The sequence below is a fragment of the Rattus norvegicus genome, chromosome 3 (genome assembly GCF_021556685.1).
Source record: "Rattus norvegicus strain SHRSP/BbbUtx chromosome 3, alternate assembly SHRSP_T2T, whole genome shotgun sequence".
In the NCBI taxonomy this organism is placed as follows: Eukaryota; Metazoa; Chordata; class Mammalia; order Rodentia; family Muridae; genus Rattus; species Rattus norvegicus.
In genome coordinates, this window is record NC_141536.1 from 11,406,281 (window position 1) to 11,423,625 (window position 17,345).

The window sequence follows — 17,345 nt, forward strand, 5'->3', positions numbered from 1 at the left end:
GTCGGAGTCCTGGTCCGTGATGGTGGAGGTGACAGTCAGTCAGGGGCTGAGGCAGGAACCAGGCAGAAGTGCTGGGGGTTGGTTCTGGCCTTAGGACGGAAGGAGGGGAGACAAGCTCACCAGCGAGAGACAACCACAAGGACTAAAGGAAGGTTCAGGGTACAAAGAGATGTGGAGAGTAACCCAGGATAAGGGAGCTAGACAGGGGGCAGGCCAGCAGTCCGCCAAGCCCCTTCTGTGCCTTTGAAGACCCTTGAGTGCCTCGAGGTGCCTGGCAAGTCACCTCTTCAAAGGCTTGTCACACTGCCGGCTGTAGCCCACGCGCACTAGGCCTGTCACCGTCTGCCTTGCTGCAGCTTTTAGCTTTGATCAGTCTAAAGCCACATGAATCTTTTAGGGGTGAGGGAGGGTGCCAGATGGGACAGTTGGCTTAGGAGCTACGTGAGCCCTGGCTTTGTCACAGGGTCCTATGCTGTCTGGGACCAGCCATAGAACCAGGAGGGCACTGGGTTGTCTGGGCTTCCGGATGCTCATCTGGAGGGCGGGTTAGTCATGACACTCCTGTGGTATTGTGAGGTCTCAGGGAAACGACATGTGGCATCTGGTGCAGCCTCAGCCTGGAACAGGTCATTTGGTGTGTTTCACATGCTAGCCTAGGCTCTCCTCTGCTCACAGCCTAGAGACTTGTGGGAGCTGTGATTTAGTGCAGCATGTTCTGGTTCCGAGGAGGTGGGGGTTCTCAAAGGGTGCTCATGATGCAGACATGTGTGGACAAAACATGGCGTCCTTCGATGGCTGAGCAAGGGAGAACGAGACTGGGCTGGGAGCAGGGGCTCAGACCAAGAGTCTCAAAGGACACATCTACAAAATGTGACAGTTACACTGAGTGCTGGCAGCTGGGCTGGGGACACAGTACCAGATGTGCCATGTGGCATACATCCCATAAGACTCATCATTAGGGTCCATTCACTGTACCCCCTGTTCTGCATCTCCATGGGGTTCGTGCCCTGATCTCAGAACGAAGAAGGGTGGCAGACGAGATACTGAGAAAGGTTGACCTGCCTCTAACTAGGACTGAAAATAAAGCCCAGAAGACATGGAGGAGGGATGCTTCCTCCCCTCCTCTGTGTGTGCGTGTGTGCGTGTGTGGTGTGCACACAATGCACATGTGAGCCACCGCGCTGGGTCACTGAACAAGGACTGCAGCTGGGCAGGTTACGTACGTACAGGCATTGGGAGAGCCGTGGGGCAAGGGCAGGTAGGAGCCAGCTCGCCAGGCGCGCGTGCGGAAGTTCTTCTTGCACTTGCCACAGTCAGGACCTGTGGTGTTGTGTTCACACTCACACTGCAGGCTGCCCTCACGCACAGTGCACAGGTTGGCATGCAGGTTGCACTTGCACCTGAGGAGACCAGAGGACGGGGTTGAGGGGGAGGTCAGGCCCTCTTGTGAAGGCAAGGGTTCTGGAGCAGGAGTAGGCAGGTCTGTGCTGTCCTGAGAGAGACCCTGGAGGCCAGTGCACACTCAGACTCTCCTCTGTGCAGAGTCCAGACTCCCTCTCTCATGGTTTGGAGACCCTTCCCAGCCATGGGAGCTCTGGACCCCTGAGGTTGACTCTGACTGCTGTCTACCTGAATTCTTAGACGTCTGCTCTTGGGTCAGGAGAGATTCCCTCATCCCAGACGTTTCAGCAACCTGACCACCTTAATTCCTTCTTATTTTTATTTTTTATTTTAAGAGAAATCTCACAAAAGTCCAGGCTGGCCTTGAATTAGCTACATAGCCAAGGATGACCTGAACTTCTGATCTTCCCACATCTACTTCCCAAGTGCTGGAGAAAGTCGTGTGTGTGTGTGTGTGTGTGTGTGTGTGTGTGTGCTGGAGATTGAACCAAAGGCTAGGTGCACACTACGTAAACACTTGACAACTAAGCCACATCCTCACACCTACCTTACCTCTTAACTAAGGTGGGCAGACAGGTGACAGACAGGTCGTGAACCGTGCCCCAGCATGTCCTGTACATACAGAGTCCTGGCCGAAAGCTGCAGACCCAGGCACTTGAGGGTGACAGAGAAAACCCCAGCTTCCCAGCCCTGTCAGTTCACCCACACATGTATTATTCACCGTTTATTCAAATATTCATAGGCACCTCGTCATTGTGCAAACTGCTAAATAAAGGGAAAGAATAAGTGTGGATTCCACCTGACCTCCACAAGCTCTACCTTAGGGTAACCTAAAGTTGATGAGGGCACATTCTTTTTCAAAGAAGCATTTCATGATAGAATTGGGGACCCCTAAGAATCGAGGGCTCCAGACATTGAGCCATGACAGCCCAGAAGATCAGTGATGACACAACCAGAGCAGGGACTTTCTAGAAGATCGCTCACATTGGCATGGAACTTGAATTAAACCAAATCTGGGCCAGCAATGCAGAGGACACAGAGCAAACTGACTACCACCCAGTGGGATGCAGCCCATACGGTGCTAGCGGGCACCTGGGTGCTCATAAGTGGATGCCAGAGAGTGCCGGTTGCTATGAAGGGAGGGGACCCCAGTGAACCTCAAAGATGTGTCAACCTAGGGCCAAATGTGCACCTGGCTGGGCCTTGGTGGAAACACACTCAAGTGAATGCCAGTTGTACCATGGCAATTGGCACTAAGGGTGTTTATGACATCAATGCAGTCAGCTGTCACAATGCTGTTGCAAACCAGCCCTTAGAGTCTGTCTTTTAGAGAAATCCAGAAATATTTGTAAATGCAGTTATGGGACAGATGAGAGTGGCCTTTTGTTAGACAGAGCCATACAGCAAAGACACTAAGGAAAAGAGGACCCCAGATGGTGACTGGAACAGGAGGTGCTCTTTGTGTGTGTGTGTGTGTGTGTGTGTGTGTGTGTGTGTGTGTGTGTGTGTGAATGTGAAGTTCTTAGCAGCCCAAAGTTAAAAAGAGAGACCTGGACACAGTGGTCCATACCTGGAAAACCTGGTACTCAGGAGGCTGAGAGGAGGAACTCAAGTTCCAGGTTGGCCAGGGCTATAGAAAGTCCTTGTCCAGAAGACTAAGCCAAACTCACAAAATTAGTGGGGAGTTGGGGCAGGGAGCTGCTGTGTGCGACGTGAGTGTGCCTTATTCTGAAATGGGCAGACTCCCAAGTTATATTGTCAATATTTGCAAAAAGCAAATTGCGACTGGTATGCTGAATGGAATCTTATTTTTATTAAAATATGCAAGGAAAATATTTATAGGGCACCAGTAATGTAGCAGGCTTTGAGCTGGGGGTTTAATGAATTAGGTAAGTCTAATGGTTGTCAAGGAAGATGGGCAGAGCTCTGCTCTGATGGAGCTCCAGGGAGAACTTCTCCGAACCTAGGACAGTCTAGAAGCAGGGACCCTTCTAGAAAGATCAAGAGCCTGAGGAGGTTCCTGGGATGCAGAGGAGGCTCAGATGGTGGCAGCTAGTAGCATCCTGCTGGGATACAATTGGCTGGTTGACATTTTACGACAGTGTGGCTCCTCTGGGCACATGGATGTGTCTGGGGACAAGGCCCAGGCAGGGCACCAGCAGCTATCTTGGATCCCTGCAATACCTGGTGAACAACATCATTCCAAAAAGACTACTGCTGGGATCTGGGGAGTAGCCAGCCACGCTCCAGGTTCTATCCCCAGCATGGGGTTGGGAAAGTTGTCTACTGAATTCTTTTCCCTCCCCACAGCTCCCCTGCCAACCTGGGCTGGATGATGTCTGTGTCCCCCAACCCACTCCTTCTATCCTCCCAGAAGGCCCATGGCTGCTTGTCTCCTCACGCCCACACCGTGCATAGCTAACACCTCTTGTCACCCTTCATCATGTCTTGTCTCTGCCTCTCTCTTCCTGTGCCTGTGTCCCCCACTAGAAGCAGTCTCGGCAGGGGACCCCTTTTGGGGCAGGGATATGAGAGGCAAACCCCACCAAATATCCCCCATTGCTGGACTGCCCAGGCTGTCTGCCTTCCGTGGCTTCCTTCATGTTATCCTGACACGCGAGGGATTTAAGAGGCCCCCACTCATGGTCTCTCGTCCTTCAATCTTTGACTTTATGATGGAGCAGAAGCATACCTAGGTTCTGTTTACACTCTCATACAGAACAAAATCAATTACACCAGCTGCCCCATGGTTTGTTATAGATAAGCCACCAAGTGTGGCAATTCTACATAGCCACAGGCTAACCGGAGGGAATGTTGGGAATGCGCTTAAGGTGGGCTGTGATGCTTGATAGATGAGGATCCATCGTAAATTAAAGTGCTGTATGTCCAAGAGATGGAATATTACTCAGTCATAAATGCACATGCCAAGGAATACTTCCAGCTGCAAGGAACATTTTGAATGTGGGGGCAAAAAGTCACATTTCCTGAAAATTCTCATTCCACTCTCCCGCATCAGCTTCCTCAGAGATGAAGACATGGACTCAGAATTCAACTTCTGAAGTCACAAGGCTCACACAGAATAGAGCATGGAGCATGACAAAGTAGATACCAGAGTGGACACAGTGAAGCCCTCAGTTCTATAGCCCAGTGGGAAGCTCATGCCTGTAACAGCACTGAGTCAGCATTGCCACAAGTTTGTGGCCAACCTGGGCTATGAAGTGAGTTTCAGGTCAGCCTGAGCTACATTGTGAGACCCTGTCCCACCCCCAAATTACACACACACACACACACACACACACACACACACACACACACACACACACACTCCAGTACCCCAAACCCTAAAATAAAGGCAAGTGGTGGAGAGATGGACAGGATTACAAATGATTTCTACTTTTTTCTATGACAGTTTTTTTCCCTGACATAGTCTTGTGTATCCCAGGCCTTCAACTCTTTAAACATGTCCCTGAATTTTTTTATCCTCCTGCCTCTACCTCCCTCCACCTCTGGAGTGCTGGGATCACGGGGTAGCACCAGCACCCGATGGTGCAGTGTGAGGAATGGAACCTGTGCTTCATGAGTAACAGGTGAGCTCTACACTCACTGAATCACATCCTGGCTTTTAGGCTCCCTAGGTCCACACTGACACACTCTTTGGCAGAGCAGAGGATTTGGGGGTGGTATAGGAATGCTTTTCCAAATGATCTTACAACATGAGTTACACGTGACACATTGATCCAACCCCTTCCAAGGTCTAGACTGGTTTGTATCATAGGAGTGGGGATTGTCTTGAATGTTAATGGATGCAGAAGGCTCCATCTATAGTGGACAGCACCATTCGATGGCCAGGTGGTCCTGAGCTATATAAGGGAGCTAGCTAAGTATAAGCCTGCGTGAGCCAGCCAGCATCCTCCTCCACGGTTTCTGCTGTACTCCTGTGGCTGTGCCTGAGTCCTGGCTGGAGGTAATGTTGTGTGAAATAACAAGGCCTTCACTTCAAGCTTGGACTCTCTTAATGATGAACTGTGACCTGGAAGTGCAAGCCAAATAAATCATCCTCCCCAAGTGGCTTTGGGTCTCAGTGCTTTATCACAGCCACAGAGAGGAAACCAGGACAAGACACCGTGACAGTAATGTTAACTGTCAACTTGACAGGATCTAGAATCACCTGGGGGCTCTGGGGATGCCTGTGGGGTTGATCTTGATTGCATTAATTGAAATGGGAGGACCTGCCCACTGTGGGTGGTGTCATTCACTGGCTGGGATCCTGGAGAAAGGGAGCTGAGCTGCTTCCTGACTGGATGTCATGTGACCAGCTGCCTTGACTTCCTTGCCATCATGTACTGTCCTCTTGACCTGTGGATCAGGGTCAACCTTCCTTTCTTTAAGTTGCTCTTGTCAATGTGTTGTCACAGCAGCAGGGAAAACCACACAGACAGATGTCATTACACACACTGTCCTGCAGCTGGCTTGGCCCTGTGTGCTCGCACTGCAGCTCTGAGCTATAGGGTAGAGTGCAAAGAAGCCAGCTCACCCCTCCAAAGGCACAGAGGTGGATGGTAGGCACTAGCTGGCATTGTACGTTCTTCTTGGGAACACTGGGCCCCAGGAAATCCATGTAAAGGAAGGTCCCATGCTTGAGCCTCTTTGCTCGAACATGCAACGGGGCTCTGACACCCCCAAACAACCCAGCTCACAGTGCACACTAGTGCACCAGAGTCTCCTACAAGCCCTCCAGGAAAGAAATCTGACTTTGACAGAAACTTGTTTGCAAAGTGTGTGTGACCTCCAAAGCTTTCTTTTCTTTTTTTAATTCTTGTGAATTTTTATTTAACACCCTGCTGAGCTAGCTGGAGAGGAACACCCAGTTGTAGAAAGCCAGGAGTATATTCTACACCTCTGGCCTGAGGAGGGGATATTTTTAGACATCAGCTACGTAAAGAAAAGATTGCCATCAACTTTAGGTGATGATAACATTGACCTTGGCTTATTAAAAATGCATAAGAGATCAGCTGGATCTGAGGAGCAGATTGTGTTCATGCTAACAGGAAGGCTGGCTGTTAGAGCCCAGTGGCCTGGGTGGCACAGGAGGGAGTTGTCTAGGGCCAAGCAGCCGGTCCCTCCCTGACCTTGGCTCTGCTCAGGCCCCGCCCTGGCAGCCCCAAGTCTTCCCTATCTTCTGCCAGAACATAGACGGCATCTTGGTCTTTGCATTGCCATGAAGGACTGGAGAGCCTTGACTGGGGTAAGGGGGGCTACCCAAGGACTAGTGGCCCAGAGCATTCTTATTCTCTTGACTTTGCAAGTGCTTCTGGATGACTTTGTCTCTTGGAGTGGGGGTGCAGTGGGGGAACTTCACTGGCTCCTCTCCTCCATTTTCTGTGATGGTTTGTATATGTTTGGCCCAGGGAGTGGCCCTACTAGGAGGTGTATAATTATTGGAGTAGGTGTGGCCGTGTGGGAGGAAGTGTGTCACTGTGGGTATGAGTTTTAAGACCCTTGTCCTAACCACATGGGAGCCAGTCTTCTCCTAGTTTTGTCCCTTTTCCAAAGCTAACATTTTGAGGCCAAGGTGGCAAGTTGAACAACAATGTCACTTCCTCAATGAGGCATCTGGCAGCCACGTTTCCTCTTAGTCTGCTATGCCTCTCAACCACATTCCCTAAATCACTACATTCAGAGTTGCTTCCTATGTTTGGGTGTATGAGGCAACTCAGGGAGATAATGCATGAGGTTGAAGGTTAAAGGTAGCCCTCCTTGCTCTTGCTCTTGCTAGGATACACATGCAAGAGAAATTGATGTTACTCTTGAATTCTTGTACCCCAAAGCTGGGTTCCACACATACCTAGACACATTAGAGGCAGCATAGATAGAGAATAGAGTATTATTATGCCATAAAAGGAAGGAAATGCTGGTTCATACTGCACCTGGATGAACCTTGAAAACAAGATGCTAAGCAAAATAAGCCAGATACAATGTATAAGTCAGTTGCCACTAACTGTCCAGAGAGACCACCCTGTGCAGACAGAGGGCAAACTAGTGGGAGTTGGCTGGACTGAGGGGAGAGAGGGTCTGTGGGGCAGCAGTATTTCCTCCTAGGTGGTGACGATGTCCTAAAATTGTCACATTGTGACTTCTAGGTCAGCCTGGGCCACAGTTACATAGTGAGTTTCAGTCCAGCCAAGGCTATGTAGAGAGACCTTGGTGTGTGTGTGTGTGTGTGTGTGTGTGTGTGTGTGTGTGTGTGTGTGTGTGTGTGTGTGTGTGTTTCTTTTCTTTTCTTTTCTTTTCTTTTCTTTTCTTTTCTTTTCTTTTTTGTTCTTTGTTTTTTTCTTCCAGACAGGGGTTCTCTTTGTAGACCTTGACTGTCCTGGAATTTGTTATGTAGACCAGGCTGGCTTTGAACTCAGAGATCAGCCTGCCTCTGCCTCCTGAGGCCTGGGATCAAAGGCATGCGCCATCACTGCCTGGCTGAGTGTTCTTTTTGATGGTCTCATATAACCCAGGCTAGCCTCAAGTAGCTGAGGTTGAAAACTTTAAAATTTCATATATTTATTTTGCGTGTGCAAATGCTACAGAATATATGTGGAGGTCTTAGAGCATGTGTGGAGGTCAGAGGACAGCTTTCAAAAGTCAGTTTCCTCCTTTCACCACGTGCAACCCAGGATCAAACTCACACTCTTAGGCTTGGTGGCTACATGGCCAGCTCTCTATGAATTTTCTACTTTTTTCTGATTTATTTACTTATTTACTTATTTATTTACTTAAGTACACTGCAGTTGTCTTCAGACACTCTAGAAGGAGAGCATCAGATCTCATTACAGATGGTTGTGAGCCACCATGTGGTTGCTGGGATTTGAACTCAGGACCTCTGGAAGAGCAGTCAGTGCTCTTAACTGCTGAGCCATTTCTCCAGCTCCCAAACCTGTTTTTCTCTTTTTTCCCTAGACCTCTATGACTCTTAGGGGGCACTGAAGCCCACTTTAAGTGGGTGCATGTACAGTAGGTGAACTCCGTCCAGCAGAGCTCCGGTCAGTGAATGGACAGTGTGCATGTGGTTGGGTCAGGGGAGTGACAGTGGCCCCAGAGTAGGCTCACTGGCAGTGTCTGTTCCACCAGAGCCTTGTTCTCTCCAGCCTTCAAAAGTTCTGGCAAAGACAGCTGGCCCTGAAGCTCCCACTTTGCATGAGAACCATTCTATAAGCTCTTGCAACCTACCCCCACCCAAATATGCAGATGGGGAAACTGAGGCCTGGAAAGGCCACAGAGGCTCTGAGGGCTCACCTAGGGTAGGCCAAAGGTGGTACCAGGCTGGAGTTCAAACATCAGTCAGACTCGCAGCTGCTCTCCGTGGCTAATCTCCCAGCACTCTAGAGCCAAGGTAGACATAGGGAGGCGGCACAACAGTGGGCAGGGCTTCTGAGCACAGGTACACATGTGCTCAGTCCATCTGAGTCTCCATTTGCTCATCCATATGATGGGAACACAAATCCCCTTTATGTTTGGGTTGTCAGGAGACCAGAAACACTGACCACTCATGAGGGAACAAATGAAAGAGTGATGGATGGACAGAGAGCAGGTGTCTGTCCTGTGGTACACACACACATTGAAATCACTATATGACACAAAGCCCCCTGCACACAGTAGGTACCCACGCGTTGGGGCTAGTTTCTTTCTCTTCCTTCAACAGCACCTGGGAACTGGTGGCCGTGATCCTTGGGTCCTACCGGCCACTTACTGTTATGGCCATAGGAAAGAATGCTGGTCTTTACTCTGCCTCAGTTTCCTAACCTGTTAGGCTCTGCAGGAGGCAGTGCAGGAGAGTGATACCGGCATTGGGGACAAGGAGGCAAGACAATCAGAACTTCACCCTCTTCACATATAGAGTCAGAGGCCAGCCTGATCTTCACAAGACCCTGCCTCAAAAGAAGACGGGGGGGATTGAAGTAAGGAAAAATAAATAAGCAAGCATGTGTGTAACTCCAAGCCTTGCTACCCACCAGCACCTGCATTATTAACCAAATCTCGAGAATACTCACAAGGCCCCACTTCTCTGTCTCCTGTGTGGGAAGGCAGGAACTCCATAGGTCAAGGCCATCACTCAGGTCTCTGGGGGGCAGCAGAGGGCTGTGGAAGAGTTGTGAGGCCTGGCCTCTCTGAGCAGGACCTCCAGGCAGGGCCTATGTCCAGACCCTATGGGTGGCCCTGGGCCCCTGACAACACTCTTGGTTCAGATGCCTCTCCTTCATGGAGGAATTGTTTCTCCCAAGGGTCTCTTCACTAGTTTTGACCTTGAAAATCAGTTCACCAGAAAACTCTGGCCCAGGCTGCCTTCCCTTACTACTAAGTTCTTCTCAGCTCAGCCATCAGAATAAATTATTTAATCATAAAAGAAGGGGACAGTGTGGGGTGGGCCAGCCCACACTGCCAGGGGCAGGTGGATACACCATTTCCATCCTCACCGCTGGGATGGCAGGGGGAGGAGGGCCACTCTCTCAATGCTGACTCAGCAGCTACCTTCCTTCTAGCCCAGACCTTGGGGTTGATTTGCTGTGTGACCTTGAAGAGTTATTTCTCTGGGTCTCAGTTATGAAAGGAGTGGTTGGATCAGACCTTGGATTTTCAGTCTTGTCATTAAATTTTCCTAAGTGCCTAACACACTGCCTGGCTACCCAGGAAGCTCTTGAATTCTGTGGGGGAGTGAGGAGGATGGAGGAGAGAGGGAGGGAAGAAGGAGGGAGGAGAAACAGAGAAAGGAAAGAGGAAGGAAGGAGTGGGGAAGGAGGGTGAGAGGAGAGGGAAGAGGGTGGGAGTAGAGAGGGAGGAGGGTGGGAATGGAGAGGGAGGAGGGTAGGAATGGAGAGGAGGGTGGGAGTGAGGGAGGAGGGTGCAGTGGAGAGGGAGGAGGGTGGGAGGAGAGAAAAGAGAGGCCCCAGTGCTGTGCAAGCATGGTGGCCAGTGTCTGGGTAGCCAGTGGCCTGTGGACCTGGCAGCAGGCACTTACTATGGGAGGAGATAGCAAGTCTATGCAGAGGGCTGGGCTCAGAAAAGTAACACTTGCTATGGTTGACAGCCAACAAGCACAAAGGCCAGTGGGGTGAGAAAACTGTACTTTCCAGCCATTCCTGGTGGCCCCAAGGGACAGTCCCATGTCTCAGTGGCTAGCAGACTTCAGAGCAAATGTGACTGCTTGAGGTCTCTAGGGTCCCCTACAGGGTGGAGGGTATAGCTTCTAACCTCTTGAAATCACTTCCACAGGGTGTCCCAAGCCTCTGTGGATGACACACAGTGAATAAAGACACGGTTGTTGGCTGGGAGCTGGGAGGCATACCTGTTCTTCTCACTGTCTGAGAGGCAAGAGGCTGGCTTCAGTCAAAGGTTTGAAGCCAGCCTCAGCAACATGGAATGATTCTGTGTTAAAAGCAACAACAAAAATACAGGACCCCAGGTTGGATTGAATTTCATGTAAATAATGAATGCTTTTTGTTTGCATAATTCCATGCCGTGAGACTAAGCATTATTTTCTGTTCCTCTAAAGCTTGAACCTGAGATGTCCTGTATTTCACCTGCCACCCTTGGTTACCATGTGGCCAAGACATGCCCTCTGCTCTGGCCCGTGGGGTGCACCCACTCACCTGCCTAATTTAGCCCTCATGTCTCCCAGACTGCAGAGTCTCTGTGGTCTTGCCTACCTCAGCCTTTTTCTGGAGCTGACAGGTCCCGAGTCAGCCCCTGGAGAACATAACATTTCCAAGACAGGGCCAGATTCACCTCCCAGGGAAAGCACACACCAAACAAGCCTAACTCTCAGGACACGTGGCAGGCCCAGCTGGGTGTCTGACAGCCACATGGAGGATCGCAGGGGCTCTGGCCTGTGCCAGGCCTGAGCGTGCCCTGCCCAGCAGGGAGGGGCGGGTGATGCCCAGGAGTTACCAGGAGGGGCACCATCTGGGCCCCAGCCTGGCACCAGTGTGCCACAGAAATCGTGAGCCGGCCCTTCTCTCCTCTGGGCAAGAGAAGCGGGTGTTGGAGCAACTCCCAGACGGGAGCTGGGAAATGTAGGTCAGCTTCCTAGCCAGTGAGTGATGTCACCTGCTCCTTGGGGCAAAGAGGAAGTTGCAGGGAGTTTGGGTGAGCATGGAACAAGGGGTGTTGGAGATAGGCAGGACGGGACCCAGATCTGGCTCCCCACAAAGACTGAGCCCCAAGGGATGCACATTTACATCTCCAAAAATGGGGTGACCATGTGGGAAGCAGGGGAGAGCCCATCCTGTCTCCTTATAAAGCAACTCACTACAGAAAGGTCCCCCAAACCTGTTCTCTCCCTCAAACGGCCACCTGTTGTCACCCAGGAGTCCAGCCAAGGCCACGGTTACGGGTTCTGACCCTTAAAGTTGGAAGCAAAGCTAGTTCTTTAAGACAGCAGTGCCGGGGTTGGGGATTTAGCTCAGCGGTAGAGCACTTGCCTAGCAAGCGCAAGGCCCTGGGTTCGGTCCCCAGCTCCGGAAAAAAAAAAAAAAAAGACAGCAGTGCCTTCCCCCCCCTCACCGAGAGGAGCATCCTCTTCTATTTGGGAAAAAACTGATGAGCCTTTGGTTATCACAGGGCAGGCTCCAACTCTACGTTGGCTGGCCAGGTGCCAGCTCTGAGTGACAAAGGAGTCATCAGGGCATTTCTTCCTGAGGTCTACAGGGAACAGGAGGTACAGCTGGGTGGAGGGTGGGGTAGGCCTCAAGGTCTATGTTAATTCCCACCTCTGTCCCTTTTGAGCTCAGGATAATGAGACAGGTGACCTGTGGCCTTGGGCCATTGGTGGGTGGGAAGTCTGAATCTTTGGTGGGCTCTGTGATACTGGGGACAGGCCATCTGCACTAAAAGCAAGAGAAAAGTCAAGAAAGAAGCTGAAGGACCCAAGTGTCCAGAGGGCATAACACATCTGTGACCATGACCGTGGGGAGCTGAAAGAAACCTGCTAAGGGGCCGCACAGAAGTCTCAGGGCTGGGGGACCTGAAACTGGAACCAAAAAGAACACTGCCAATCAAGACCTGAGTGCCCGTGGAGGAGGGGATGTTACACTGCAGGATGAGGGGCCACCGTGAGCAGACTGGCTGGATGATGCCAAGGTAATGGGGACAGATGCAGGCTGCAGCTCCTCCTGGAGTTGATGGCCGGCAATTGAGTTAATTGGCTAAATCAAATCTGGGCTTCTGTGCAAGCCCTTTTCTATTAAGTGCCCCGACATACATCACCTGTGCAGGCCCACTGATAAATCCCGTTATCCATTAGGAAGCCAGATGAAGCCTCCCATACTCAGATGACAGTCCCTGCAGCTGCTGGTGACTCCTTCCCTGGAGCCCAGCACAGTCTGTACCAATGTAAGCTAACCTTCGGGTTCTCAAATAGTGAACCCGCCTTGGGCCACATCCCTCTGAGATGCCCTAACTACCTCCACACCTCTGTGTTTTGCCTTCCCCTCAAAGATCTCAAGGTTTCCTTCCCAGGAGTCTGGGAACCCCCTTTCTCAGCTCCCTCCCACTAACTCTTTCAAGCCCATGGAAGCTGTCCTGAGGTGGCTTGTTACCTGTCCCCTCCTCGACCACCTTCCACCACCACCTTCCACCACCAGACTGGGTCATAGCTGCAATAGGGCTTGACCTCACGTGCTCTCTGAATCTTCCTCTGCCTTTCACTAAGATCAGAGACCTGGCCAGGCCTGCTCACAGCCCCACCTCACCTCTCCTCAGACTAAAACCACTGTTCCCTTTAGCTTCAGGGACCACAGCCACCCAGCTCTGCGTGTACTGGTCCCCTCTTGTGCTCCCTCACCACATCTCAGCTATCGTCACTGAGTTCTTGAGTCCTTAGTGCCTTCTGCGCTGTCTTAAACAAGGCCTTTGCACCTGCTGCTCTTGCTGGGAGAGGCTCCCCTCCCCCATTTAGCCTCCAATAGCCACTTAGAAGTCACCCCCTGACTATCTAGGTCCAGCTCTCAGTTGGTCCCAGCGTTATCCTGTGTCTTCGTTGGTTCAGTTCCCATGTGTGACTTTGATTGGTCCCAACACTCTTTCTTTTATGGTGTCTGCACCACCCGCAGCCCCTGCTCATAACCAGCAGGTTGTAGGTGACAATATAGGTTAGATCATTACCCTACTACCCCACAGATATGTGACGTCCATGGACATGTGGCCATCTTAACTAATTAAGATGTTGCCATCCTGGATAGGGTTAGCCCTATGCTCAGAATCTCTATGACAGGACAGAGGGAAAAGCCAGGCAAGACTCAGAGAGAGGCGAGGTGGGAGGAGGCAACTGCAATGGCATGAAGACTGCCAAGGCTGCCCCAGGCTTCAGAGAAGCTGGCACCTCAGTTGGAAAGGTAAGATGGAAACGCTCTTCTTGTGGTGTCAAGGTCCCGGGGTGTGGCACTTTGACACAGGGATGGATGCCAATATAGTACCTGAGAACCTGCCAGTTACTTAACAAGGGGTAAGAAAGATCAGAGGGGAACCCCTGAAACAAGGGACCAGGGAGTTGGCAGTTACAAGATACACAGCCCAAGAGACCCATCCTGTGAGACTCCCGGACGTCCTGATATCCCCGTCAAAAGCCAGGTTTCCAGTTCTCCCCTACAGAGGGTGGGTCCACCCCATCCAATGCATGAACAGAACCCACCAACCAGAGGGCCTCAGGGCCTACAGGTCCTGTACATATGACTCAGCCTGGATCTGCTACCCAACTCTCATACACACTCAGGAGGGTGTGAGAGAGACAGTTAAAGATAAAGGACTGTGCCTGTTGAGTGTTGTCAACATGACAGAATTGAGGATCACCCATGAAGCAAGACTCTAGGGACCTGTGGACAATTACCAAGACTAGCAAGAGCTTCGAGGATGCCTGGGAGGGATTATCGTGAATGGGAGAAGACCCAGCTCATTGTAGGCAGGACCTCTCTTGGCAGGGATTCTGGACTACACAAGCAGCATGCCTTCATCTTTCTCTGCTTCCTGACTATGGTGTCATGTGACTGTGCTTCTGCTGACTTCCCACTGTGATGGACTGTATTCCTGACCTACGAGCTAAAATAAATCCCTTCTCTTTCACATTACTTTTATCAGGGTCTTTTATCGCACCACACGCATACCAAATTCGTAAGTAAGTAAGTAAGTAAGTAAGTAAGTAAGTAAGTAAGTAAGTAAGTAAATGACAATGTAAAGCAGAAGCCAGATTGTTTGTCCAGAGATTGACCAGAGGTTTGGGGGTCAAGGCCTTTTAATGTGAGTTCCATGTGGGCCCTTTCCTGAGCAGACCTCACACACAAACTCTAAGAACACACTTTTCGGAGTCTTCAGGTGTTTCGCCCTCCTATGAGCCCACAAATCCAGGAAGAAAACCTTTTGGCTTCCTGCAACCCAGGACTCCTTCCAGTTGCCCACGATAGCTGGTTCTGACTCATACTCCTTCAGGGACAAGCTCATGGCCCCTGTCTCCATTCCACAGAGGTGGGAAGGAGGACAGATAGGCTAGTTCTCTTGTTCTAACTGGTCATACCAGACACTAGAATTTTACCTGGACAATACAATATGGAAGCCAGTTATCCATCTACTCACCCACCCATATAACTGCATACATAGCTATGTATACACCCACCTACCTCTCTCTATCCATCTACTTGCCCACTCATCTATCTACTTACCTACCTGTCCATCCATATGTCCATTTACCCATCCATCCATGTCTCTTTTTACCCATTTATCATCTATCCACCATCTATCTGTCCACTTGCCCATCCATCTACCCATCTGTCCACCTTTCCATCTATCCATCCATCTAACACCTACCCATCCATCTGTTTTTCCATCCATCCATACATCCATCCATCTGTTCTCCCATCCATCTATCCATCCATCTGTCCTCCCACATATCCATCCATCTGTCCTCCCATCCATCCATCTGTCCTCCCATCCATCCTTCCATCTGTCTCCCATCCATCCATCCATCCATCCATCCATCCACCCATTCACACAGCCATCCATCCATCCACCCATCCATCCATCCATCCATCCATCCATCCATCCATCCATCCACCTACCATCCATCCATCTGTCCACCATCAATACATCTATCAATCCATCTACCTATCCATTTTCATTTTTGTGTTGTTCTAAGAATAGAATCCAGGTCATAGGCAAGCGCTCCATTACTGAGCTGTGATTTCAGCCTACACACACACACACACACACACACACACACACACACACACACTGAGAGAGAGAGAGAGAGAGAGAGAGACCCACTACAGAGCCCAGGTTGGCCTTAAACTCAGAATCCTTCTTCCTTTCCCCCTAACGCGGGGCTGTAAAGCTGCTCCACCACACACTGATTTCTCCTCTTATACAACTGAGTAATATTCCATCACATGTCTAGACTGCCTGGCATTTATCTATTTTCCAAAAGACCCTTGGGCTGTTTGCATCACTGGCTTTGGTGAGCCTGATGATGTAACACGGTGTATAGATACCTGTTTTAAGTTCTTCTTGGTGGATCAGAAGGAGAACCACTGGCCCACATGTTAATTCTGCATTCAACGTTTTCGGGTGTCACCATACTGTTCTCAGCAGAGCTGGGGCATTACCATTCTCACCAGCCATGCAGATTGCTCTAAGTCTTCACCAACACTTAGGGCTGTTTTTTTCCCCCTACCACAGCCCTCTGATGGTATATGCAGCATTTCTTTGTATTTCTTACTTTTTTTTTTTAAATACAAAGTCTCTCTACATAGCCTTGGCTGTTCTGGAACTCGCTATGTATCCCACACTAGCCTGGAATTCAGAGACCGACCTGCTATGCCTCCTGACTAAAGGCGTGTACTATTACACCCAGTCCCATCCATATCTTAATTCCTAGGCCTCAGTTTCCCATTTATGTAATGGGGACATGGATCTTCCTGGGGCGGGGCTCAATGAAGTGTCGGGGGGGGGGTCACTAGCCTTGGAGACTTGCTCTGTAAGTGATGGTCACTATTGATGAAGGTCATCTCCATCCTCCACAGCCTCTTGGGATTCTCTTCCCATCCATGTTTGCAGTGGGGAGTCAAGGGGGACAGAGGCATAGGGTGAGTGGAAAAGTGCCTTCCCTCCCTGCCCCCCACACTGCCTGCCCCAGCAGAGGTTTGCTTCTCTCTGACACTGCTATTCTTGTCCTGTGACTGCATCTCCAGTTACTGGCGATCAATAGGCACAGGAGGTTTATGAAAAAGACAGGGAGGCAAGAGAGGGGGCGGGGTCAAGGGAGAAGACCGGGGTGGGCGTGGCCCAGAGCCCACAGAGAGAGCTGCCCATAGGCTCAGTGAGGATTCTGGGGTCAAGCAGGTCCCCTCCTTCTAAGGGTTTTGACCCCCTTCAGGGCAAAAGAGGACAGAACCCAGCCAACACCTGGCACTATGATAGCTGAGTAGGGAGCCCACTCCCATTCTGTCCCTGGTATAAGAGGGTGCAGTGTGGCAGTTTTCCTGGAGCCCGTAAGAGATTTCTGGGTAGAAAAAAATCTGTCTCCAGGGTAAGACCTGGTAGTGGGAATTGGGTGGCCCCCTACTTCCCTTTGACTCCCAGACTTGGTGCATAGCAGCCCTCAGTGTGTCAGCCCAGCCATCTGTTCACAGCTGTAAGGTGGCCCAGGGGCTGTCAGTGCTGGTCTGCAGGGAATCCATAGACTTTGAGAGGCAACACTGGTATCTTAAAAAGCAAGAGATTTCACACAGGTGCCTGCCGTGTGCCTTTTCTCTCTTTTGCTGCTGGGTTGCAAGGGACTGGCTGCATTTCTCACAAGCTTCTCTCTTCCCTACTGCTTCTGAAGACACTGCCCCTCTCTCCCAGTGCTCCTGAGCCTTGGAAGCCATTTGGACTTGCACACCCTGCTAGCCCAAAGGCACACTTCCTCTTGCTTT

The 17,345-nt window shown here is 50.7% G+C and overlaps 1 protein-coding gene across 35 annotated transcripts in view; it reads right to left on the minus strand.

The window, feature by feature from the left end:
* The window catches only part of Ntng2 (netrin G2), a 59,419-nt gene that overhangs the window by 12,159 nt on the left and 29,915 nt on the right, over positions 1 to 17,345 (minus strand). For all 35 annotated transcript variants that reach the window (NR_197768.1, NM_001434227.1, NM_001434226.1 and 32 more), the window contains 1 exon segment: positions 1,228 to 1,400. Coding sequence is in view for 34 of the 35 variants with exons in the window: in NM_001434227.1 (NP_001421156.1) it covers positions 1,228 to 1,400 (173 nt within the window). In the remaining variant the exon portion in view is untranslated.